This window comes from Rhinolophus sinicus, chromosome 13 (assembly GCF_057876585.1).
Source record: "Rhinolophus sinicus isolate RSI-liver-muscle chromosome 13, RSI-T2T, whole genome shotgun sequence".
In the NCBI taxonomy this organism is placed as follows: Eukaryota; Metazoa; Chordata; class Mammalia; order Chiroptera; family Rhinolophidae; genus Rhinolophus; species Rhinolophus sinicus.
In genome coordinates this window covers 21,633,936-21,659,492 of record NC_142513.1, presented here as the reverse complement: position 1 = coordinate 21,659,492, position 25,557 = coordinate 21,633,936, and the positions used below count along the sequence as shown (strand labels likewise).

Below are 25,557 nucleotides of genomic sequence, written 5' to 3'. Positions count from 1 at the left end.
ATGATGTCCCTGGGTCCTGCCTGTCCCTGGAGCCACCAAAGCTGCCTGGGAGAGGAAGAAGATGTGACCACATCTCTGTTGACCTTATCTGTTCACTCCATCACCTCCATGCCCGGGGAGCTCATATTTTGAAAGAGAACCCTGGAGAGCAACACGGATGAGCTGGAAGTTATGAATGCCATGGTGACAGTCTAGGCCCTTCTCCCTACCTGGTGGCACATCTCATGTGTGTCTATGTGGCCTGCCTGTCCATTTCTCCCGGCCCCCTCACTGGGGTGGGCCTCTCTACAGTGTCACATCCCATCTTATTCCTAGAACCTCATAAGAGCTGTGTGAGTCAGGCAGGCAGGGTGTGGAGTCCCATTTCACAGATGCAGGGACTGAGGCCCAGCAAGGAGAAGAATGCTCCCAGAATCTCAGAGCTGGGTCCCTAGGCCTGCAACCTTCCTGGAATCCAGACATACGATGTCTAGTTCTATCTTCTATCACCAGCACCCCAACCTGGGGTTTGTCTTTGGGTCACGAGTCTCAGGTGATGGGGAGTTTCCTGCCTTCTCAGGCAGCTTCTCCATCTTTGGTTTACTCAGGTCATGAGCAAGTATTTTGTTTGAAGGAGGCAGGGCCTTCTGGGCCTTTTGGGCCTATGTCCTCACCAAATGTGTCTAATTCTTTTTCCCTCCAAAAGCTCTTTAAACCCAGCAGGTCATATACAAGATGACCTAGAGAAGACCGAGGATGCAAACACTAGCAACCAAAGCCATGTAATTTTCTCCCCTACATAAGCTGGTCTCTTAGCCAGAGATAGTATTCCTTCCTGCCTAGATATAACAATTCATTTTCTGTTCATGTTTCCCTGGGGAGTAAAATGTGCCCAAATTTCTGCCATCAGTAAGCAAAACCTTTGGTACTGTGTAACACCTTTCCTGCCATACGGGTTATAGGTTCATCCCTAAAGTCTCCGTGTGACAGGCTGAGGGAACTGGGACCAGCCCAGAGTCTTGGTGGTGGGGAAGAGATGGGGTGGGGGTGAGAGAGTGGAAAGGGGGAGACAGTAAAATCCAGCCTCATGATTTTGCTCAGGACAGCATGGCTTTTATTTCATTTGGTCGCTTAGTTAATTAATCCATTAATCCTACTTTTATTGGGACTTAACATAGCCTCAGCCCAAGGCTAGGTGGTTTGGAATAGGAGAGACAAAAATTTTAATATACAGACACAGTCAATAAAGGAAGTAATGACCTAGAAAAAGATCATGAGCTCACTGCGCAGGTCGTATCCATTAAGCCGTCTTTCAGTCCAATGGTCCAAACTTCCCTACCTCCCTCCTTCCTCCCTCTATCCCTCCCTACCTCCCTTCCTCCCTTTCTCTCCCTCACTCCCTCTCTCCCCTCCCTTCTTTCTTTCTTTCCTTCCTTCCACCCATCTATTCATCTACCTACCTATCAATCCATACACCCACCCATTCCTTTGTCCCTGCATCGTCTCACTCACACATCCACCCATTTATCCATCATTTTCCAACAGGCTAGATCTTTGTACCCATGATGTGTCTGGACCTATGATATATGTTCTTGTAAGAGGAGGGGGACACAACATCTGAGTCAAGCTCTGTTCCTAGACAGAAGCTATGTTCTGGTCAAAGAGAGCCGGTCCAGATCCTAAGGGACCATTCAGCCATTCAGTTAGGAGCCTGCTGGCCGCTGGCCGCTGGCTGCTGAGAGGCACAGATAAGTGCTGCAATCTGGGTCCATTCAGAAGGTAGAAACCACATGGTAGCTTAAACAGGGAACATTTCATATGAGGAGTTATTATCTGGTGAACGAGTAACTCTAAGCTAGAAGGGAACTCTGGTACTCCAGGGCTGAGGGAGGGCACCCAAGGAAGGGAAAACGTGGAGGAGCTCAGACTGCACTGGAGAGGGTATTGTTGAGCTGGCCCGGAGTTGCTGGGCAAACCATAGGCAGCTAAGACCTCCAGAGCCCACGTGCAAGAGTGCAAGCGGCATGGCGTGAGGGGAGGAGCATCACGGGGAGGGGGCTTGTGCTTGCAGATGTAGCAGCTGCTCCACAAGTGGCCTCGCAGGACTCTGACAAAGGGAGTCCGGTCACTGGGTGGGCAAGAGGCCGTCAGAGTGGATGTACCAGAAAGATGGGGGTTGGTGAGGTCTTTGGTTTCTGTTAGGTAAGGGCCACGTGCAGACAGGCTGTCCCCAGGATGTAGCTGCTAGGTCGCAGAGGGACCACATTCTGGGCACCCCGGGAAAGACTCTGTTTCCTTAAAATAATTTTATTTTTAGGGAGCTTGCCACCTATCTGGCCACTGGAAATTGGTTGGGACCACTTTACTTTGAACTTAAGGGAACAGGGGATGGCATGACTGTTCCTTTTCCTGCCCAGAATTACTATTATTATTCTGTCCTCTCATCATAAAGAGGATAAAACAGTGGCCCAGGGAGGTTGAGGGAGCCGCCCAAGGCCACACAGCTTGTGAGGGCAGTGGCTGGGCTGGGGCCCAGATCCCTGACTCCTCATAAGGGGGTTTCTCACCCCAACCCCATGTCCTTCCGACCTCCGCGTCCGCTCACAATACCCAGGACGGCCCTGGGAGGAGGCAGGGAGGGCCAGGTGACCACAGGCACGCTCTGGTGGATTTGCTTGCTGGAGGAGGAAGTGAGGCCAGCCTGTCCCTCTGTCGCTAGGGGCCGATCCACAGGTATAAAACGATGCTATCTGTAGACTGGCTCCTGCAGCTCAGGGCCCAGATCAGGACCGAGACTGGCTGGGCTGACCTGGGTCCTTCTCTCCCCCGTCCAACCTTGATTTCACCCCGCTGACCTCAGGCAGGTCCTGGCCCCAACCCCCTGCCTCAGTGGCTCCATGTACAAAATGGACAGAGCAGCTTCCTCGATCTTCCAGACCTGTGAGCTCCCTGTGGGAGGGATGAGGAAAACCTTAGCTCTTCAGCAGCCCCCCAGGACTGTTCATCACCCTTGAGGTGACCCCAGCCAGGCCTCCCAAGGGCCTCATGGACAGCAGAGCAGAGGCTGGGCACCCCAAGGCTGGGTTCTAGTCCCAGCTCTGTGGCCAGCTTACTGTGTGGCCCTGTGGTCATCCTGCCTTCATTGCCCTTCAGCTCTGAATGTTGAGAGAAGCTGCCCCCCACCCCTAGCATTTATCACCACCTGGCATGTCTTCCAAGAGCATCCTGAGGCTACCCCACTGGACGATTAGCTCTTCATACGTGACTGTCTGCGGGAGCACAAGGCCTGATGGGTCAGCCAACGTGTCCCAGGCCTTTGCACTTGCTGGCCCCCTGCTGAGACACCTTTCCCCTGGCTTGCAGAGCTGGCTCCAACATCCCCACTCCAGGGGTCCGCGTTCTTCCCTCCCTGCCCTTCCGTCCTCCTGGTTCAGTGGCTGCCATCACCCTTTTCTCCCCAGGAATGACCTGGCTTTGTGATTGCTGACTTGTGGAGCAGCCATCCTCCCCTGGAGGTGCCAGGAGCCCTCTCAGGACAGGAGCCCCAAGTGCCTATTCACCGAGGCATCCCCAGTGCCCTGTACAGTCCCAGCTGCTCAATAAATGTTTGTGGCAGAAACGGATGAATTCCAACTGTGTGCCCAGCCTTTCGGGAGGCTCCGGGCCTAGGGCAACGTGAGCCCTGATGCCCACTGCAGTGACCATACCCCCCACCGCCCAGTGCCCATTCTTGTGCAGTCACCGGGTTTCCCAGACACCTTCATCCTCTGTGCTATTTACGTTGGCACAGACCGAAGCGTCACGTGAACACTGGGGCCCCTACTCTCCAGGCCTCTAGATAATTATCTGGGCCTTATTAAACCCTTAATTATCCAAGCAGCTAATCAGGCTCCCAAATATAAGGGCTTCCTCATCTCCAAGTCCAGACGCAGGGGTCCGTCATCTGCAGGACATCCCCAGGCTCGGCAAGGTAAGGACAGGCCCCTCCTGTGGAACTCTCCCCAGAGAGTGTCTTATCCAGCACTGGCATTTTACAGATGAGAACACTGAGGCCCAGAGAGGGGAAGGGACTTGCCTGAGATCATACAGAAAGTGGGTGGCAGGGCCAGGGCTTGTTTCTATGCCCTGACCTCTGCCCAGCGCTCCTCACCTGATAGGAAGCCGCAGGACATGGCAACCTTCAGATGCTGTAGGACTTGGGCAAGATCAAGGAGACAGCAGATATGAGAGGCCTCCTTGGGCCCCATCTGAGGCTGAGGGGAGACCAGAGAAGTCCTGCTTGGCAGGAGCTCAGAGCTGAGCTGGGGCAACGGGGAAGGGATGGGCGGATGGAGAGGAGGGTCGGTGCATCTAGAAACATTTACCAAGCAGAGAAAGGGACAGAGGGATTCTAGGTGGAGGAAAATGTGTGAGCAAAGAATGCACCTGGGAGCAGCAGGAAACACTCGTCTTGGGGTGGGATGGATTAGGTGTGCAGTCAGGTTCAAACTGTGGTCTTTGAGGATGGGGGTGGTTGGGGGTTAAGGGGTACTTCCTGGTGGGAGGGCAGAGGCTGAAATTAGGGCTTGAGGGATGAGCAGGTCACGGATGGGAGCAGGGAGGACATTCTAAGAGGGTCAGACAGCTTAGGCGAAAACACAAGCACAATCAGAAACAAAACTTTGGCATTAACTGTTGGTCTCAGAAACACCCACCCAACAATGTTACCTCAATCCACTTAGTATTCTAAGAGGGCAAAAAATCCTGCCCAGAGTGGCCTTAAAACCTGGCATCAGTTCTGACCTGGGAATGGGGGGAACTGGGGTAGCATTGTCTCCCCAAGTGGGAGATGGGGCTGCGGCTGGAGGAGACCTTCAGCAAGCTCCTCCCAGCGCTGTCAGTCTGGCACTGAACTCCAGGGTCCCTGTGGAGATGATTTTCTAAGAGATTTGGTATTGGGTGTGCGTGTGCCTGGCACATTCCCATGACACACAGGTGTGTATTCACAGGGTTTAAGGAAACACCAAGATTGATTATTGTAAAGCCCAGATAGACATTTAAAAATTGAACGGGATGAGAGAGAAATACATACTTTCATTTCGTAAATATTGATTATAGGTTCAAATGGTCTCCCCTGGCTTTTTAAATTCTGGCTACTTTCCCATCCTTGATGTTTCAGCCTAAATATCTCCTCTTCAGAGTCCCTCCCTGTTTACCTGCCACCCCCAGCATGCACGGGTGCACACACACAGACACACACACACAGACACACACACACACAGACACACACAGACACACACACACACACACACACACACACAGACACACACACATGCGTATCCCATTCTATTGCTTCCTTTTAGTATTCAGGGACAGCAGATCTATCTCTGCCGTGTCTACCTCGTAGCCCGGCCTGCCTGGCGCACTCAATAAGTGCAAGCTGAATGAGTGAATGAACGCTTGCATGCGTGCATGCATGGGCTCAGAGTAGGCATCCATCTCTGTTTGTGGGCCAGTGGGACCCTCAGTGGCTTGAGCCTGCTGTCAGCAGAAATCCAGCTGGAGCTCCCTCTCCCTGGTAACACAGGCCAGGCCTGTCACTCCTCCTTGATTCTTTCAGCCACAACTCAAACCTGAAATAAACGCTTGGCCTCTGGTTTGGAGAATTTCAGGTCTTGGTAAGTAGGAGGAAGGGATTTCTGGGGGACCAGGGGTAACTATGAGACCGTGGGTGTGTGCCTCAGTTTCCCTATTGGTGAGGCAATGTCTCAAGGAGGCTTAAGGGGTTGTGAGTTGAGATTTTTGGAAGTGAGACTGAGCTGGAAGAAGTGGGGGATGCCATTGGCTGTAGTACCAAGGTGGGGAGAATTGGGGGGTTCCCCACTCCCATGCTGCGGTGGGAATTCCCTGAGTCAGGACCAGGTTGGAATTCCCTCTGTGACCCCAGCATTGCCTGGCAGGCACTGAACTACTCTTGAATTCATGAAAAACTGCAGCTGAACCTCCCACCCACCCCATAGTGGAGAATGGTTACAATGTATCATGCCCACCGATGAGGAAACTGAGGCTTAGGGAGGGAAGTGACCCTCCTGCGGTGACTCCAGAGGCCATGGGTTTAATCTGGACATTCTTTGACCCCTCTGGAAGGCAGTAATAAGATTTGCTGAATTGGCTAGAGCTCATTCAGAGGGCCCAGTCTGCTCTGGAGCATTGGAGGTCTCCAGGGGGAGCAGGGCCTGGTGGTCTGCTCCCAATTCAGGCCCCATGATACAGGTGAAGCCATGCTGTGGATCCTGTGTCTGGCACTCTGTGGCCTGCTGCCCCGCACACGAGCTGACCCCGGGGCACTGCTGCGGCTGGGCATGGACATTATGAATCACGGTGAGCTGGCAGGCCTGGGTGTGGGGGTGGGGGATGGCTAGGAGGCGGTGGCAGGTACGAAGTGACTGCTCATGTATGCATGGCCTTGAGCATCCTGTGATCCTCCTAATACACTTATAAGCTTATAAACAATAGGTAACTATTATTCCTGAGAAAATGGGGTGACTTTCCCAAGGCCCCCCCACAAGGTTGAACCATAGCTGGAAATACTGTTTCCTTGTAGCCTCTCCTTGGCCCCGATGGCAGCAAGTGGGCTGTGGGGGTGACAGACATAAGCTAAATCCCAGCTCTGCCAATAACTTGCTGTGTGACCTCAGGCATTTTACTTACCCTCTCTGTGTTACTCTCTCTGTGTTGCTGTTTGCTCATCTGTAAATGTAAAATGTAAAGAAATGTAAAATAGGGTGACCAGTCTTTATCTGGCAGGATCAAATGAAATAGATTAAAATCGCCTGGAGGGACTTGAGTAAAATTCATTTTCTACTTTTGAGCTCTATAACTTCAAGGGAAATGTAGTCACATCCAGGTGCCAAGGGATAATGACAGTTCTACCAGCTCAGTATTTGTCCCTTTTCTGGGAATTAGCTCAAGATGAATATGGAGGTGTTTCTGGCAGTGTCATTTGGGGTTGGGACCTCCAGGCCTGGGGAATTAGAATGTATTGGCTTCAGGTACAGAATCTGCATTTTAACAAGATCCTAGATGAGTTCCCTAATCACCTGGATGATTGGGATTCAAGGCCTCCATGCTATGACCCCTGCAAACTGCTCCAGTTTCCCTGTCATGTCCCTCCCCACTCTCCAGCCAAGCTGCATTTCTCACTTTTCCCTCACCATGCCACTTCCCCCACCATCCCCACCTTTGTACTTGCTGTGCCCTCTGCCCAGAGTAGCCCCTTTATTCTTTTGCTTCCTGGTGAAAATTCCTATTCCTCCCTCGAGGACCAACTGACATGTCACCTCCTCCTGGAAGCCTTCCCCAGCTCTTTTTTTGCTGGCCCAAACCCTCATGTGATTCCTCCAGCAGCCTGAACTTATTATGGCTTTCATCACTCGTTACTGTCATTGCTGGTCACTCTGCCTTCCCCATGAAGTTGGAAGAGGATATGGGCTGGCATGACTCATCTCTGGGTCCCTGGATCATCCAGCTCAGGGTGGGCCACAGTGACTGTGAGGCATATAGTCTTGCCACCTGTGTGTGGCCTAGGCCTGGGCTACCTGAGAGATTGGCCCGGGACAGGGAAGCAGTAAGGAGCGCAGCTGAGTGTCTCTCTGGACCCTGCCCCATTCCAGAGGTCCAGAGTGCCATGGAGGAGAGTCACATCCTGGAGAAGATGGCAGCTGAGGCGGGCAAGAAACAGCCGGGAGTGAAACCCATCAAAGGCATCACCAAGTGAGCATGGGAAGCGCTTGGAGTGGGGGTGACAGCTTACCACAGGGTGGTGGGGAGCGCTGTGCCTGAACCTGAGAATGCAGGTGGGAGAGCAAGTGCAGGGCATAGGACCTCTTCCCTGCCTTGCTGCTGGCTTGCTCTGTGACCCTGGGAAGGTCACTGCTCCTGCCTGGGCGTCGGTCTCCTCAGTCATCCACCAGGGACAATTTCTGCCCTGTTGTGAGCAGGGTCGTTGGGAGGAGGAAGTGAGGCTGAAAAGTCAAACTCCAACTCCCTGCATGCAGCAGGAGCTCACTGAATGTATGGGCAATTAAACGAAAAAATCCTCAAATGGCAGAGCAGGAAAAGTATCAACAATCATTTAATGACAGAGGCAAATTGGTTCCGTGGCAAGTGCCCTATGGGGTTGATGGCTAAGGACTGACTGGAATGACGTACTGGGGAGGCACTCTCTGGACAGAGCGGGAAATAGGACTGTGATCAATTAGCAATGTCTGCCAAGAGCTCAGGATGGGCAGGTGAGAGTGGATGTGCCACATCACTGTTATCCTGGATCTCAGACTGGTGGTTCCCAACCAGGGGTGATTTTGCCCCAAGGGACATTTGTCAATGTTAGGAGACATTTTTTGTTGTCATGACTTGCAGGGGTGAGGCTAGGGAGGTCCACCTAGTGCCTCTAGTAGGTAGAAGCTGGGATGCTGCTAAACATCCTATAGTGCACAGGACAGCGCCCCACAACAAAAATTTTTCCTGTCCAAAATGCCAAGAGTGCCCCTGTTGAGAAACCCTGATCATAGCAAACCTCCCTATTTTGCCAGTGGGGAAACTAAGGCCCACAGAAGGGAAGAGTGCAGCCCAAGGTCACTAAGTCAGCCAGATATCCCGACTCACACATGATGAGTGTTTTCTGTGCACAGATTGGTTCATATTTTGTGCAGCCTTTTGTTTGTATCTCATGATGGTCTCATGAGGCAGGCTTACCCCAGTTACATGGGATATGGGATTTACCCGAGGCCTCCCAAGCAAGGTGGTGGAGGAGCGATTTGGGGGCCTGGCAAGGTCTCACCTGCCTGGTTCTCATTGCTGTGGATGTCTGTCCCCTCCCAGCATGAAAGTGAAGGATGTGAAACTACCTGTCATCACTCTGAGCTTCATGCCTGGTGGGGGCATCTTCCAGTGCGTGTCCACCGGCATGACCATCACTGGCAAGAGGTGAGTATGGCAGGTGAGGAGAGGAGAGGAGAGGAGGAGAATGGCTCCCTTGTTTCCCTTACATACACATGTATTGAGTACCCACTGCATATGACGTGGGAGCTGTGGTCTGAGATGATGCAAATTTGGTTCCTAACTTTGATGGGAACCAGGACTGAACATAGATGATCACAGATTAAATAATTAGCCTGGGATAGAGGAAGTATTGGCAGAGTGAGGGGATCAGAGACAATGACAGCTGAGCAGGGTTTTGAAGAATGTATAGGAGTTCACGAAAACAAGAGAGAAGAGGAAAGACTTGTTTCGTGACCTTGGGCATGTCCTATCCCCTTTCCAGTCTTGTAAGGGTGGCCCCTCCACCCTGCTCCCCTTCTGGAGCTGCCGAGAATGTGGGCAAAGAGGAGACAAGCTTAGTGGCCACAGTGGCAGAGATGTGCGTGATGCTTGCCTGCCCGTTTCTCCAGCTTCATAGGTAAGAACATGGAGATCGTCGTGGTCCTGAACATCACAGCCACCAACCGGTTCCTGCAGGATGAGGAGACGGGCCTTCCCAAGTTCAAGAGCGAGGGCTGTGAGGTCATCCTGGTCAGCGTGAAGACCAACCTGCCTAGCAAGTGAGAGGTTCTGTGACTGGGGAGGAAGGCTGGGTCCACATCGTCACCCTGGCCCAGCATCCCACTTCCTGGGCCATTGCACTTCCTTATCCATGCCCTGTTTGTCCTGTGCCTAACTTCCTGCCATCTGTGCCCCTGTCCCCACTCTCTGTGTCCAGCATGATGCCTAATGTTATCAACAAGTTCCTGGACAGCACTCTACACAAAGTTCTCCCTGGCCTGGTGAGTGCCCAGAGCACGCCTCTACCCCTCATCCGCGGGAGTACTTAGACCAGGGCTGGCAAGTGCATTTTATCTCAGATGCTGATCTTGATTGACTGATATTGGCTGAGGAGGATTCTGAGGCTGTGGCTGGCTCAGTGGGAGAGAGTGCCGTGATCATCTAGTGATGTCTGCCATGAGCACAGGAGGAGGACATGGCAGCCTGCACATCACAGTTTGCCAACCCTGCTCAGATTTCCAGTTACCAGGGAATGAGTCCTCACTGATCTTGCAGGTTGTGGTCAGGAGAGCTGAGTTCTAGTCCAGGCTCTGCCATTGACTTTCCATGTGACTGTGGCCTCAGTTGTGCGTCCATTCCCTCTCCTGCCAGGGCTCTTGGGACTCCCTATGGAGTACCGTTCAGCTGTGAGGAGTGAGGCCCTCCATGCTTGGGCCCCCTCAGGCAAGCGCCTTCTCTGCTTCCAGATGTGTCCAGCGATTGATGCAGTCCTGGTGTATGTGAACAGGAAGTGGGCCAACCTAAATGGTGAGTAGTCCTAGCCATGCCCTGCTCCCACATGGGGACATTAGAACGGGCATTAGGACTTTGATGCCCCACTCCCCATTCAAGTGCTTGCTCCCAGCCCATCCTTGGGATTAGAGGAGGTCCGAGGTCATGGCATCTGTCTTGATGGAAAATATGAGGCCCTGAGGGTCTCTGGGGTCCTCACCTCTCAGCCCTTCATCCACTGTTCTATCCATCACCCCCATAGCCCAATGACAGCAGCCATTGTGAGTTCATCCACACACCTTGCACTCTGAATAGTAATCCCAAGGGTGGTAATACTTCTTTCCTTTGCCAAGAGGATCTGTTGCCTCCATCATCTCGGGGTCCACAGGTTCCCCAGTGTTGTGGGGAGAGGAAAGCCCAGTGGAAGACAGGTTCATGTCCCTAGCAGTGCGGCCTGGGACAAATCACTTTGCTCTTCTGAGCCTCAGTTTGCTCATCTGTAAAACAGAGCTGATACTCCTGACCCTGCCAGTCTGTGATGAGAACTGAGCTGTGACAACCCTTGGTGAACTCTCAAGCTCAGTGCCTGCAGAATGATGGGAAAGGGCATGATTTTCCGGGTCAGGCACCGTGGTCTCCATTCTACAGATGAAATTACTGAGGCCCAAAGATGCTAAGTAATTTGCCTTGGGTCACACAGAAGGCCAAGGTACCTGGCACCTAAGCCAGGTTCAGGTGGCAGCTGGCTGGTGCCGGCTTCTCTGGGCTGCCCCAAGGTGGGCACTTCTCTGAGTGGAACCTCCTCTCTGCACAGCCCCCATTCCCGTGGGCCAGATGGGCAGTGTTAAGTATGTCCTGACATCCGTACCGACCACCACAGCCAGCTACATCCAAGTGGACTTCAGTGTAAGCGCCAGGGGTCACCTGGGGCCTGGGGTCTCAGGATTACCGGCCTGAGTGGTGGGGGCTGTCTGGAGGGTGGGAGGGCCCCTCAAGCCCTTACAGACCAGGCCCACTATGAGAGTATAGTCACACTGGGGCCCGTTCCCTTTTTCTGCTCTCAACTTGAACCCTGAGTCCCTGAGCTGATTTCCGAGACTGCCAACTCCATACTTACACCTTCTCCCAAGGCTCTCTTCTTCTCTCAATGAGTGGCTCACCCAGTTGCACCTCACCATTGTACAGATGGGAACACTGAGGCCCAGGAAGAGGTAGGGCTCGGCTAGGGTCTCACTGTGAGTTGGTGGTAGAGTTAGGTCCTCACCCAGGTCTCCAGAGTCCCAGATGACAAGGTGAGATGCATCTTCCAGGAAGGGAAAGAGAAATCCTGAAAAGTTACCTCCCTGCAAAGTCTTCCTTCAGCATGATTCCTATAGACCCTGCATTGTTTTCCACTTATATCTTTCTTCTGAGAATAAAACAAAACACATTCTGTGTAAATGAGGGCTCAACCAGAGTCAGATTACTGGGTTTCTTTAAGCTATTGTAGGAGAAACCACCAGTGGATTAGTGACTGACTTGCTTAGCCTCTCAGGCCTCTGTCTACCCATCTGCACCCTGGGAAGGTTGAGCCATTGTAGCCTGCTCTGGCTGTAACATCTGATGACTGTCTGGCTGAGGGCTGGTTTGAGTGCCATTGGTTTGAAGGACTGAGACTCACCCCTGTCCACAATCCCTCATGGCCAAGGCTGAGTTTCTTCCACTGTCTCACAGCCTGTGGTGCAGCAGCAAGACGGCAACACCATTGAACTTGCTGATGCCGGGGTGGTCCCTGTGTTCCCTGAGGACTATGCTGAAGGTTCCTCGCAGCTGCTGCTCTCAGCTGCCTTCCTCACAGCAGAGCTGGCCCTTCTGCAGAAGTCCTTCAATTTGAATGTTCACGATACAATGGTGAGCTTCCCAAAGCTGCCCCCCATCTGCTTCTGCCCCCTGTAATGACAGTCCCTGTCTGGTGTGTCCATTCTGAGAATTATCCTGGGATGTGGGCCACACTAGGACTAGGAGATGCCAGGACTGATTTAGGTTTCTATCATTAGTTCACCCCACCATCTACCATCTCTCTGTCCATATAACCACCATCTACTCATCCATCTATTCACCTGTCCATACAACCAGCTATTTGTTCATCAACCTACAACTCTCATGCATTGGCCAGTCACCTACGTTCCTTTGATCCAATCATCATACACCCATCCACCTATCTGCCTTCCATATGGTCATCCCTAAGCTCTATCCTTCCAGCTGGCATCCATCCATTTGTTCATATCATCCACACAACACCTAGAATAGGACCTGATACTACTGAATGAGTGAATCAATGCATCTGCCATTTATCACCCAAACACCCATATATACCTACCCAACTCTCTATTACCCATCCTCCTAGCCATCCATCCATCCATCCATCCATCCATCCATCCATCCATCCATCCATCCATCCGTCTATCCGTCTAACCATCCATCCCGACTGATCCATCCATTCATCCCTCTACCATGCATCCACCATGCACTCATCCATGTACCTTCCCATCCATCCTTACACCCATTAATCCATCCATTCTTTCACCCATTTATCAGCATCTTCCATCTACCATCTTCCTATCTATCCATCCACCCATTCATCATTCTTTTCATTCTTTTCTTCTACCTTCTCATACACCATTAATAATAAATAGATTATTATTAATTTTCCTACATAAACACTCATCCAACCATCCATGCTCCCATCCACTCACCCTCTTATCTTTTTACCCTTTTCCCCCATCCATCTATCCACCCATGAATCCATCCACTCACCCCTGCCCCCCAGCCCATTACATCTACTCACTTCCATCTATCTGCCCCCCGCCCCCTTTCATCCAACAACATTTTCTCAGCATTTGACCTTGTGCTAGGAGCTCTGGGAATTGGAATGTGCAAGCCAGTGTGTAAGCCAACACAGGGCTACCCAGGAGTTCATTATCTAATTAGTCACAGAGTGACAAGTGTTTTGATGAAGGGCACACCTTCAGAGGGCACACCTTATTGAGTCAGAGGAGATGTGTTGTTAGGATGGTTCAGGGAAGACTTCAGCAATTCTAACTTTGACTTTCATCATGTAGATTGGTGAGCTGCCCCCACAAACCACCGAGACACTGGCTGGCTTCATCCCTGAAGTGAGTGCCCCGCTACCCATGATCACTGTGTCCTGCCCTGCCCTGTTTTTCAGTCAAAGGGACAAGGGACTTGGGAGGCAGTTTTTCAATGCCACATCTCCCCGGTCCAATGTGGAATCATTCCAACTTCTCCATAAGGTACCCTTTGGGTCCAGCATAGAAACAGCTCAGCATTTGTGCATTGTACTTTCCATGTCCAGTATAGAAATAGCCAGATTGGCTGTTTTGTTCCTTTTATTTTCTGAAGACACATCCCAGCCTTTTCATGCCGTACTTCCTGTGCCCTAGATAGAATCACCTATTTCATGATGAATTCCTGGTTTCAACTGAAGCCACTTCTCTGAGGTTTGGACCTGGTTTCTGTAGGTGGTTGAGGCCTATCCCAAGCCGAAGCCCTTGGTGACTCAGATCAGAATAAATAAGCCCCCCAAAGTCTCCATGAAGACAGGCAAGAGCCTGCTGCACCTCCATGGCACCCTGGAGATGTTCGCTGTTCGGCGGCGGGGCAAGGCTCCTGTACCCCTCTTTCTCCTGGAAGCTGTGAGTGGAATCCGTTCCCCATTTAGGCCCAACCTCTTGAAAGGTAGGATTTTAGTTGATAGACAAGTAATGGATTGAAAGGTTCTTAGTTAATCTCAATTGTGTGGTCCTAACCTCTCAGACCTTGTCACCTGATATCTGATCCTTGGCTCTGCCATTGAACCTTTGAATGTCTAGAAAGATCAACAAACTGAGGGTCAATAGTTTAGTCCTTCCTTTTCCCTCCTTCCCTCCATTCCCTCCCTCCTTCCCTCCAACATTCATTAGCATCTAGAAAGGCAGTGAAGGGCTCAACCAGGAGACTCTGGCAACCTAGAGAGATCCCAAATCCAGTTTGAGGAAATCACAGAGGACTTCCCAGAAGAAGTGATGCCTGAGCTATGTTTTGAAGGTTGAACAGGAACGGGCCGGGGAAGGGGTTGATGTTGGGGAGGCTGGTGATGGAAGGTACTCCAGGCAGAGGTTACAGAGTGTACAAAGCCCTAGAACAAGAACATGGTGTGTGTGCGGGAATCTACAAACGTGCCAGGTACAGGGAGGGGTGAAGAGCCTGGGCTGGGGGCATGGGGAAACTGCTAGGTTCAGTTCCTGAAGGTGGGATGGTCACAGAGGAAGACGTCGGTTGTCTTGGCAGTGGTGGTGCTGGGAAGATGGTAAAGCCTCTGGTTTTAACAGTCCTGAAGGGAGGCCCACTGCTTTCTTCCTGCTTCCCCCCCACGCCAGCACTTTAACCTGAAAATCCAGTACTCAGTGCATGAGAACCGGCTACAGATGGCTACCTCCCTGCACAGGTAGGAGTCTGCTGCCCACACTGGCATCCCTGTACCCCTGAATGGGCATTACCAGCACCATTTGTTCCCTTGCTGCAGGGTCTTTCCCTGATCCATCCAGTATACCCCACACTGCCAGGCTGCTCTGGTTACTATTCCTGCTCTAAACCCTCAATGGCTTCCCATTGTCTACACGATCTTTTCTCAAATCTTAGCCTGGCACTCAAGGCTCCTCTCAAATTCTCCCACCACTGCTCCCACTATGCCACTAGGACCTTGCACAGTGAATCTGATTATGGGCCCATGAACCTTTTTCCATTTAAAAGGACTTTGCCCATGCTGTGCAAATCCACCTATCAGCCAGCGCCAGCTAAAATGATACCTCCTCCAGCAGCCTTTCTTTATGCTAATAACAGCTAATATTTATAGAGCTCTGTCTATATGTGAGGCACTGGCTCCCTACATTATGTTCATTATTGCTCTTCAATATCCTAGCCTTACCTTCGGTTGCTCATTACTTTTTGTATCTGCCTTAATCTTTGATCTGACTTGTATTAGGCCAAGATTCTTTCAGTTGCAAGAGACAAGTCCAACTTCAACTAACTTAAGCCCCAAAGGGAATCTTTCGGCTCATATAATTGAAAATTCTAGAGGTAGACTTGCTTTCAGGCATGACTGGATCTAGGTATGCAAATGAACTCTTCAAGAATCTGTCTCCCTCCTCCTTTGGTCCTTGCTGTTCACTTTGTTGACTAAATTCTCAAGCAGCCTCTCCCCAGGTGGTGGCAAAGTGACCCCAACAACAAGAGAGGCCTTTTGTCCAATGGTTCTAACAAAATTACCAAAACTGCTTCTCATTGGTCTACCATGGATTATATGACCAATGCTAAGCCCATCTCTGTGACTTGAGAAATGGAATGCTCTGATTGGCCAGTCCTGGGTCATGTGCTCACCCTGGCGGCTCTGGGTTTAGCCCCACCTGAATGTGTTGGAATGAGAGGGGAAAATGGAGAGTCTGTTACTAGAATAGAGAATAGATATTGGGAAGATAAAGCCACCAGATGACCATCACCTGGCCTGTTCTGGTGCCAACATGTATTAGTGCCTACTGGAGACTGTGCAGGGTATGGGGCTACGTGAGGGATCCTAACTGTCCTGCAAGAATCTGGGACTAACTGCAAATCTCCGCATGTCTCTGCATACCTGGCCTTGGGCAGGAGCAATAGACATGGCAGAGGGAAGAGTCAGGACCAATGGAAGAGGCAGTAGTGTGAGCTGTGGGAAACAGAATGGGCTGTAATAAAAGGTGGTGAGTGCTTCATCAAAGGTAGCATGCAAGCAGAGAACTTGTGAACACCAAGTCAGAAGGCGTAGGGGGGACTTCTGTGTCAGGAACGGGTTGAGATGTTTGAGATTCCCTTTCTCCAAGACCAGAGGCAGTGGCTCTGACTGCCCTTCCCACTCCTTGTTTCCTTCTCCCCCACAGATTGCTGAGCCTGTCCCGGAGGTCCTCATCGATTGGTGCCTTCGATGTAAGTGTCCCAAGTGTTTCTGCCTGGTTTGATAAGACTGGGCTTATTGTCTCTTGGAACTGCTGGGAAGGGCCCTGAAATGGAGGCAGAATAAATAGAGCAGGTCATTGTGGGGTTTGGAGCTCCTGGCTTGCTGTGTGACCTTGGGAAAGTCACTTAGCCTCTCTGAGCCCCTATTTCCTTTTCTGGATAGAATCTGGACATCTCCTTGGATAGATTTTTAAAATGTTGCCCTGCGTAACAGCCTGAGCTGGCTCGTTTGGCCCAGCTGTCATTTTTATTAGTCTCTGTAGCCTCAGGGCCCAGTATAGAACCTGACCCAATGGGTGCTAACAGCAACAACAACATGTACTGAGCACATGCTCTGTGTTATATGCTTTACCCAAACTCATGGAATCCTCATAGGTACCTGTGAGTAGGTGCTGTTATATTCCGCTTTCACAAATGAGGAAACTGAGGTAAAGAGAAATAGTGAATCAAAGCTACTGAGTTTTCTGTAGGAGCAGGAGTGGGGTCCACAAGCCACCCAGTGTCTCCTGAATTCCCCCATGCCTGCACCATGACCCAAGGGCCACATGTCACCCTAACAGGGACTAAGCAGAGATGAAGGGCATCCACCTACAGCCAGACAGGGGTCGGGCTGAGTTTTTATGCTGGCTGAACAAATTATTTGCTGTCTCTAATATTCATTCCTATAGTCCCCAGATCCAGTTGGAGTGAGAACTGAAAAAAATCTGTTGAATTGAATTGAATGATGGGATGTGTGTGTTTTCTCTCTCCCCCAGGAGAAGGAATTGACTGGCTTCATCACTGATTTTCTCCAAGAAGCTTACATCCCAGCCGTCAATGGTGAGGGCACCCACAGGCTTTGATTTAGCTCGTGCCAAGAAGCACTCTAAGCAGGAGGGGATGCTTCCTGAGTGGTCTCAAAGCCCCTCCACTGACCCCAGAAGGGGGAGTCTAAAGGGGAGTGGATGGCCCTTGCTGAATCCTTGCGGCTAACGTCAACTTCATATCACCTGTCTAGGGACAAAGGCCCCTGTCACAGTTGAGATCCTTGACCCTTGACCCCACACCAGGAGCCTGATCATGACCCAGACCTGGGTGGTAAATACTTGGTGATCTGGCCTATGCTTTCTATGCCTGTTCAGCTGGCAGACATCATGAATCAATCACTGCACTGTGGCCCATTATTCTGCTCCAGGCAAGCCACTCCGTAATTAATTTTAGAGCAGTCAGGCTGAAATGACTCTTAATGTATTTCTCAGATGTGCTCCAAGTCGGCCTCCCACTTCCGGATTTCCTAGACATGAACTACAACCTGGCAGAGCTGGATGTAGTAGAGGTGAGGAAAGGAGCTGGGGAAGGCCATGTCAGTCAACACTTTTGGCAAATGAGTGATGAGCCAAAGCCTGCCTCTTTCAACCTGGGGGGAGTAGGGCTGAGGAGGGCAGGGGCCATCAGTACAATCCCTGCAATCCCTTCAACAATACTCCACCCCGCAGAGCCTGCGTCTCCACCCTTGGCCAGGGCGTCCCCAAAAGGAAACATGAATTCTGCTCCTTTCTTTTCCTGCCACCTCAAGCAAATTACTTCCCTTTTCTCTATGCCTCTATTTTTCTGTGCTGAAAATGGGGATGATACTATGGGTATCCACCTCTGAGAGTTGTTGTGAGGATTCATTGAGATAATTCACCTAAACATATACAGTAGGTGCTCAATAAATATTAGCTTTACATTGCATGCCAAGCATTGTGCTCGGAGCATTAAATGTGCATTTTGCTCATTCCATCTCTCCACGCTGGAGGTAGAGGTGCTTGTCCCCACTTGACCATTGAGAAAATTGAGGCTCAGAGAGGTGAAGGGTCACAAGTGAGCCTAATTCATCCCTTGTTCTTAAACACCATGCTGGCTTCCATTCTGGCCACGGCCCTGGTCTGTTGCATCCTGTGCCTGGGTGGCCCCCATCATTGCTCTCTCTACCCCCACCTAATCTCTTGCCTCCTGCCAGAACACCCTGGTGCTGGACCTGAAGCTGGACTGATTGGGGCAGGAGTCACCTGCCAGCTGTCTACACGCCACCAACTGGCTGCACCCCATGGAAGAACCCCTGATTGAAGCCGGTGGGCGGGGCTCCCTACCACAGCTGGCTGCTTCCTTTGACAAGGAGTGAACAGGGCAGGCCTGGGCTGGGGCCTTGGCAATAAAAAGGAGAAAGGCCCTCACAAACATCTAATGTTTTGACCTCGTTATTTGTAGCAAATCAACGTGTGGCTTTTCTTCTCCTTTGGTGGGTTTTGGGGTCTAGGACCATCTTGGGGTCTGAGGGAAGCTGGTCACAGCCTTGGGGGCAGGCTTGAGCATATATCGAGTACCCGCTGAATGCCATAGTCAGGGCTTTACTTGTACGATCTCATTTAATACACACAATAACCCTGTGAGGGGAAGGCACCATGGCCATCCTCACTTTATAGAGGAGGAAATTGCAGCACAGTGAGGTCAACTGCCTTGCCCAAGGTCACACAATTTAGGAAGTGGCAGAGCTCTTCCCACCTCACTTTAGCTGCTTGCCCCCACATCTTGGTAACTTAAGGATGGCCCTATTCATAGGGAACCTGTAGAAGGCCCAGTGTGCTCCCAGGAGCCCTCCCTGTGTCACCTCCTTTAATCGTCATAACAGCTGAGGGAGAAGAGAACTGTCCCCATTTCAAATATGTGGAGCATGAGGCTCAGAGAAGTTGAACAACTGGTCCTAGGCCACCTGGTAAGTCAGGGGCAGAGATGGGATTGGAATTCTGGAGCAAGCCTGCTTCGGTCCACATCCTGGCTCTGCCTCCTCACTGCTGTGTGCCTCAGTGTCTCTAAGCCTCAGTTTCCTCACCTGCATGGGAATGATGACATTACCAAACTCTGCAGGGTTGTCATGAGGATTAAATGAATTACATCATGAAACAGTGCCCGGTACAAAATAAATATTTAAAAAATATTAGCCAGAGGTCAGCTTTTGAGGCCACGAGCAATGTGAACAGGCGTCTGTATTGGAGTGGGGGAGGGTAACGGGGCAAGACCATGGCCCAGCAGCATGTGCTTTTGTGAGCAGCTGTCAGTGTATAAACGGCCTAACATCAGGGCAACCTGGAGCGTCTGTGCAGACACAAATATCCAGCTGTGGAAATTTGCGTGTGAAAAGACCTCTGGCGTCCGTCCGTGTTTGCATGTTCCCACATTCACTCGTACGTTGTCTGTGCCGACGGTGTTTCCTTTTGTCACAGACAACATTCATGTGAGGATTGGCTCCCAATATTTATCATATTTGCTCCATCTCCTCTCCTGGAATTGACATCGATACTATTCTTTAAATTGACTCCGTTTACAAGTAAATGTGTGTTTCTACATAATACAGTTAAAATACATTTTAAAATAACTGTATCCTAAATGAACCCTGAAAAATCACTGTTATTTGCTAGAATGTAATAAAAATACCCATAGCTTTGAAAAAGAAATGCACATCAAGGGCTTTCGTGATCCAGCCCTGGAAATTACTGGGGTGGTGGCTATGTATCAGGGTGGGGTGTCTGGGTGATGTTGCATGAATTTGTTAGAATGTCTTTGTCTCTGTGGGGGTGAGTCTTTGTATGTGGGGGTCTGAGTAGGACTGTGAGGGGAGAGGGTCACCTCTGGCATACAGGTGTCTGTTGATGGTGTGGCCAGGGGTGTGGTCATGAGGCCAGTGCCTGTGGAGCCCATGGGGCCCTAGCAGGTCAGCCCCATCACAGCCGACCTAAGCCCATGCCGCAGAGGAAGGAGGGCCCTCCCTTGCCTTGGCCTGGGTGACAGGGCCGTCCCCTTGTCCCTCACTGTCAGCCCTAATCGCATCACGCATCATTTTCCCGGCTCTGGAACAATAGCAGCCTTGAGACAGGCCTGGCAGACATAGACGCCTGGGTAATCCATGGGCGGCTGAGGCCCAACTCCAGGCATGTCAGAGACACCCCCTTCATTCCCCAAATCCTGCCCTTGGATGTTCTCACAGCCCATTAATGGCCACCTAAAGCCACCTTGCCATCCTCCCCAGGCTCAATGCGCAGATGGAGAAACCAAGGCACAAAGCTGTAAGAGTCAGGAACTCTGGGTTCTCACCTTGGCACAACCAACGGCAAACTACGTGGCCTTGGACAAACTGCAGTTCCTCTCTGAACCTCAGTGTTCTTATCTGTAAAATGACAGAGGGGTTGGCAGCTCTTATCTCTAATCTGATTTCAACATTCTTTGAGTGTCAGTTACCCCAGATTTACCCTGGGCAGGACATGGGGGCTGGGCTGGCAAGGGGAGCCCTGTACCATGACCCCACCTCCTGGGGACGCAATGATGGCGGCTCTGTGCCTGTGGGCACTGCTCACCTTCCAAGATTCTCCCCACCCTAGATGAGGAAGTGGCAGCTCTGAGAGGGCACTCATGTTTGAAGCTGGTGCTTGAACCCCATCTGATGGAATCCAAGTCTCCTCCTTGCTCCTTCACACCACATTCAAAAAAAGGTGCATCATCCTTCTTTAAAGAAACCAAGGTCCAGACGGGTGTGTGACTGGCTCAAGGTCACAGAGCGAGAAGGGAGTAGAGCCAGGTCTTTGACCCTGGGCCCATAGCTATCAACCCTGAGGGGCCTGCCAGGCAGCCCACACCTGGGAAGACAAAGATGACCGGCATCTGTGTCCACACCAGTCACCACCCACACTTCTTCTACCTTCCCAGCCCCCTCTCAGTTCAGGTACCTCTGGGAAAGCCTGCCCGGGATCTGGCTGAATTTCTCTGAATTTTGTCAAATCTCTGGTCTGAATTTCTCTGGCACCCTTGGCACCCCTCCCTTGATGCACGAAAGTCCATTGCCAGGATGCCTGTCCTCACAGTCAGACCAGTCAGGTGAAGGTGGGCACATTTAATATCAACCCATTTTGCAGATGGGGAAACTGCAGCTCAGTGAGGTAGGTCACTAGATAGTGAGTAACAGAGTTGGGGTTTGAGCCCAGGAATTCCAGCTCCAGAGCCTTCACTCTAGGAGTTAAAGCCCAGGGATATTTCTCCTCATTGAGTCCCTTCCGACCTCTGATCCCTTCATTGGCTCCCCATCACCCTCAATAGGGCTCTCAAAAGGGCTGCACATCAAATTGCCCTGGAGGCTTATTAAATATGGCAGTTCTCAGGCCCTCTCTCCTTGGCCTATTGAGTCATGGTTGCAAAGATGTGTATTTTATGATTCCCTTCTCATGGGCAGACCCAATCCCTGACTTGGCTTCCGTGCCTGAGGGGGCTTGCAGGTGCTTGGGGAGCTGGTAGGGGTGAGAGTCTCCTCTGGAGTTGAGTCTGGAAAGAACTGTGGAAGATAAAACAGGCCAGAAGCTAGGTAGCATCTTCCTCCCTTTCAAAAGGCGGGTTGGGAAGTGCTTAAGATGATGAGCCTGACGGCCTGGCTGGACTCCTGTGTGACCTGGGACCAGTGGCTTCCCCTTGCAGAGTTGTAGCTCCTCGAGTGTAAGATGGGGAGATAACAACAGTGCTGACTTCACGAGCCATTGTGGCAACTATACCGATTCACAAGTCAGTGCCTTGTAGACAGTAACGGCTCCATAGATGCCAGGTGCCAGCTTCCGCCCTCAAACAAATGCCTAAAAATACTGGTGTTACCCAGTGCTGGTGGGATGTGGGGCAATAGTGACTGCACAGACTGCTGGTGGAGTCCCAGTGGCAGAGCCACTTTGAAGAGTCCTGGCAGTATTTGGGAAAGCTGAACGTGTGCATGCAGTACTACGATCTGGCACCCCTGTTCCTGGCCAGTTACTCCAGCCAAATGAGAAAGAAAGCATACGTACGCAGAAAGACATGACAATAATGTTCATAGACGCTTTCTCCTTAATAACCAACCACTACAAAACCAGGTGCCCCTAGAGAGGAGAATGGATAACAAACTGTGGTGTGTGGTGTGTGATGGAGTGATATACAGCAAAGGAGAACAAGTGATTGCCTCACACACGTGAGTGAATTTCATAGACATCGAGTGTGAGGGAAGCCACACACCGACTGCACACGTGCCATTCCATTTCTACGACCCTCAGGAGCATACTGGGCTCACCCATCGTGTGAGAGTTCAGGACGGTGGTTATCCTTGGTAGGCAGTGACTTGGAGGGGATACCAAGGGGTTTCTAGAGTACTGGGTGTGTGAAAATTCATCAAACTGTACACTTGTAACCTGGGCCCTTCTCTGTATGGGCTTTCTATTTTAATAAAAAGTTTATTTTAGAAAAAGTATGATGCAGTTGAGTAACCTGACTCAGTTTCTGAAGTCATCAGGATGAACTTTGCATCGTTAGGGGTTCCGAGGTTATGAGGTGAATGAGGCAAATACCATCCTTCTTTCCCATTTCACCAGGCAGGAGCTGAGGGTCCCGTGCAGGAGACAGACCCACAAACATGCAGAAACACGGTTACAGTCCAGCATGTCACAGACTCTGGGAGAGGAAATCCCAGGGGGCTGTGGGGTCCTAGCCAGCTTGGGGGTCAGGAGGGCTTCCTGGAGGAGGGGATGCGTGAACCAGTACCTGCAGAAGAATTGCAAATAAAAGCCAAAGTCTGTAAGTCTGTACGGTAACTTGCGGGGCTCGTCACTTCCTTGGCCCTATGTCCCCCCACTCCTCTCCACCGCTTAGGCCTCCTTGGGGTTCCTGGACACATTGCCTCAGGGCTTTTGTACTTACCCTTCCCTCTGCCTGGCTTGCCCTTCTCCAGCATCCACCTGACTCACCCTCCTCCTGCTCCAATACGAGGCCTTCCCTGACCACCATATTGAAAACTGCACCCCCTCCTCTGCTTTATTTCTGTCATCAGCCTCTGACTTACTGTATCATGTTCTTATCTGTTCCCTCCAGGTGTGCTGTCCCATATGATGGCCATATGAGGTGACTGAGTACTTGAAATGTGGCGAGTCCAAATTTGCTGTCCTGTCATTGGATTTCACGGACTTGGCATGAGCAAAAAAATGTAGAGTATCTTGTTAATAATTTTATACTGATTCAGTGTTAAATGATAATAGTTTGGATATATTGGGTTAAATAAACTACGTTATTAAAATTAATTCACTTGTTTCTTTTTACCTTTTTAAAAAATGTGGCTACTAGAAAATGTTTAATTGCATTGTATTTTCACTGGTCGTTTCCTTCAGGGCAGGGGATTTGTCTCTTTTGTTTACAGCTGTATCCCCAGCACCTAACAAACAGTAGGTGCTGCATAAATGCTTGCTGAAAAATGAATGAATGGATGAATAAATGAATTTCTCTCCACCATCATCTGCACCAGCCTCAGGAAGGGGACAAAGCAGCCTGCTCTGGGACTTGGGAGGTGGAGGTGGAGTGGGTACCCCTCCTTCAAATCAGTCCAGAGTTCCTCACTGCAGGCCCCAGGGTCGGCTCCATGCCAAGCCTGGGGCGGGGGGTGGCAGAGGGTTAGAAGACCCAGAAGACTTAAGCTCCTCCCTTCCCTCCCTGTGCCTTAGTTGGGGTAGGTGGGGAGGCAGGGTGGCTTCTGTGTCACTGGGGTGAACCCTGGGGAACCCTGGAAGGAGACCCTATAGTGGGCTGAATGCTCCACCCCTGGCCCCAGCTCTTGGGGGAGGAGGCTGCCTCTGCAGTCCTGGGCACCCTTCCTAGCACCCCAACTCCCCTTCTCTCTCTCCCCAGAAGGAAGGCTTAGCTAGGCCTGCAGGGAAAACCGCAATTTGCTTCTGACATGACACATTGACGGGTTTCTGGCCGCTGTGCCCCCTTTGTGTCCCCAGAGCTGTTGTGGGTATATAAGAGCCACTCCTAGGTCCAAGAGGGTGAAGGAGCTGACAGGAGGCCAAGAACCCCCACCTGCCTGTCGTGGAGCTGCAGGAGTGGGTAAGGCAGCCTGCAGTAGCTCTGGCCTTATCCAGGCCCCCAACCATTGACCCTGCGACCATCCTGCTGTCCTATCTGAATAACAGAAAGAATTTACCCTAGGAGGGCACTGGGGGTGCCTGGAGGGTGATGGGAGAAAAAGCCCATTTTACAGATGGGAAAACTGGGGCTCAGAGAGGGGCAAAAGCAGGAATGGGAGGACTGAGGACAGAATTACAGTGCTCAAGGAGTGCCCATTTTTCTTTAAGCCAGGGAAACTGACTGGTTTCCCGTTGTGGGAATCTTTCCTTCTGTGAGAGACCCTGAGTTTACTGGAGCCATTCTGGGACGAGCACGCTTAGGGAAAGCAGACAGACACTGCCGAGACTGCTACTGGTTCGCATGGCGCCCATTTGTACCTTGGTGCAAATGAGGAAAAGATGCCCTCTCTGGGCAGACACAGCCGGCGCCAGGGCAAAGGTGGGCAAGCAAAGTGGGATGGGAAGTCCATCCCTTCTTGCCCCCTCAAAAGGCACCCCCTCCAGTATACAACTATGCCTGGGGCTCTGGACATAGTCCCTGTCTCTGGGAACTTACAAGGTAAGCAGGGACACAAATACAATGCATAATTGCAAATTGTGAAAAATGTCTTAAGAATAAATATTCTGGGTGATTTCTAGTGACAGACAGGCTCCTTTAGACATGGTTAAGGAGAGAGGGTTTTCCAAGGAGGGGACATGTATTCAGAACCTGAAGCATTGGGAGTCAGTCATGCAGAGAATCAGAGAAAGAGCCTTCCTGACAGAAGGAACAGTCTGTGCAAAGGCCCCTTGGGTGGGAAGGAGCTTGTCATGTTTAAGACCGACAAGGTCAAAGAGGCAGGTAGGGACCTAGTGTGTATAGGTAAGGAACCTAGGTTCTATCCCAAGAGCAGTGGAGAGTGGAGTTTAAGCAGGGGTCACATGAGAAGATAAAGTATGTGACTGAGCGAGTATATATGGAACTCCACAAAGAAAAATCCTACTCTGTGAAACTAGTAAGTTAGTCACACTCTCACTGCCCACCTCATTCCTTTCTTTAGCATGATTCAGGATGGAGGCAGAGGAGGAGGAGAGAAATGGGACATTTTAAGTCAGACAGACTTGGGCTCAAATCCCGGCCCTGTCACTGATTAGCGCTGTAACCTCAGTCAAGTTTCCCACCTCTCTTGGCCTCAGTTTTCCCATCTGTGAAATGGGATCCAATGAGGGAGAGGCTTGGAAAGTGCCCTGGAGACTGTAGAGTGCAATGGAAGCTGTACCGTGCTATGCAAACGTGAGCCACTACTTGCATTTGGATGGAGAGGGCTTTCCTGGGAGTAAAGCTGGACTTGAACTGTACTAGGCC

General features: G+C 51.1%; 1 protein-coding gene across 1 annotated transcript; it reads left to right on the top strand.

Annotated features, from left to right (window-relative positions):
* The first annotated feature begins 3,661 nt into the window (after positions 1-3,661).
* Positions 3,662-18,310, top strand: BPIFB6 (BPI fold containing family B member 6). Its single transcript, XM_019715878.3, has 17 exons — positions 3,662-3,949; positions 5,579-5,636; positions 6,232-6,339; positions 7,632-7,731; positions 8,839-8,943; positions 9,408-9,557; positions 9,716-9,779; positions 10,245-10,305; positions 11,084-11,175; positions 11,983-12,159; positions 13,371-13,424; positions 13,791-13,964; positions 14,688-14,755; positions 16,221-16,266; positions 17,052-17,115; positions 17,535-17,611; positions 18,278-18,310. Exons 3-17 carry the CDS (start codon positions 6,240-6,242, stop codon positions 18,308-18,310), a joined length of 1,365 nt encoding a protein of 454 aa, XP_019571437.3. The 5' UTR covers positions 3,662-3,949; positions 5,579-5,636; positions 6,232-6,239.
* The last annotated feature ends 7,247 nt before the right edge of the window (positions 18,311-25,557 follow it).

Coding starts and splice junctions, on each gene's coding strand:
- BPIFB6 (XM_019715878.3), top strand. CDS start 6,240: ATGCTGTGGATCCTGTGTCTGGCACTCTGTGGCCTGCTGCCCCGCACA. Junction 7,732..8,838: donor CCCATCAAAGGCATCACCAA/GTGAGCATGGGA, acceptor GTCCCCTCCCAG/CATGAAAGTGAAGGATGTGA. Junction 17,612..18,277: donor CAGAGCTGGATGTAGTAGAG/GTGAGGAAAGGA, acceptor GCCTCCTGCCAG/AACACCCTGGTGCTGGACCT.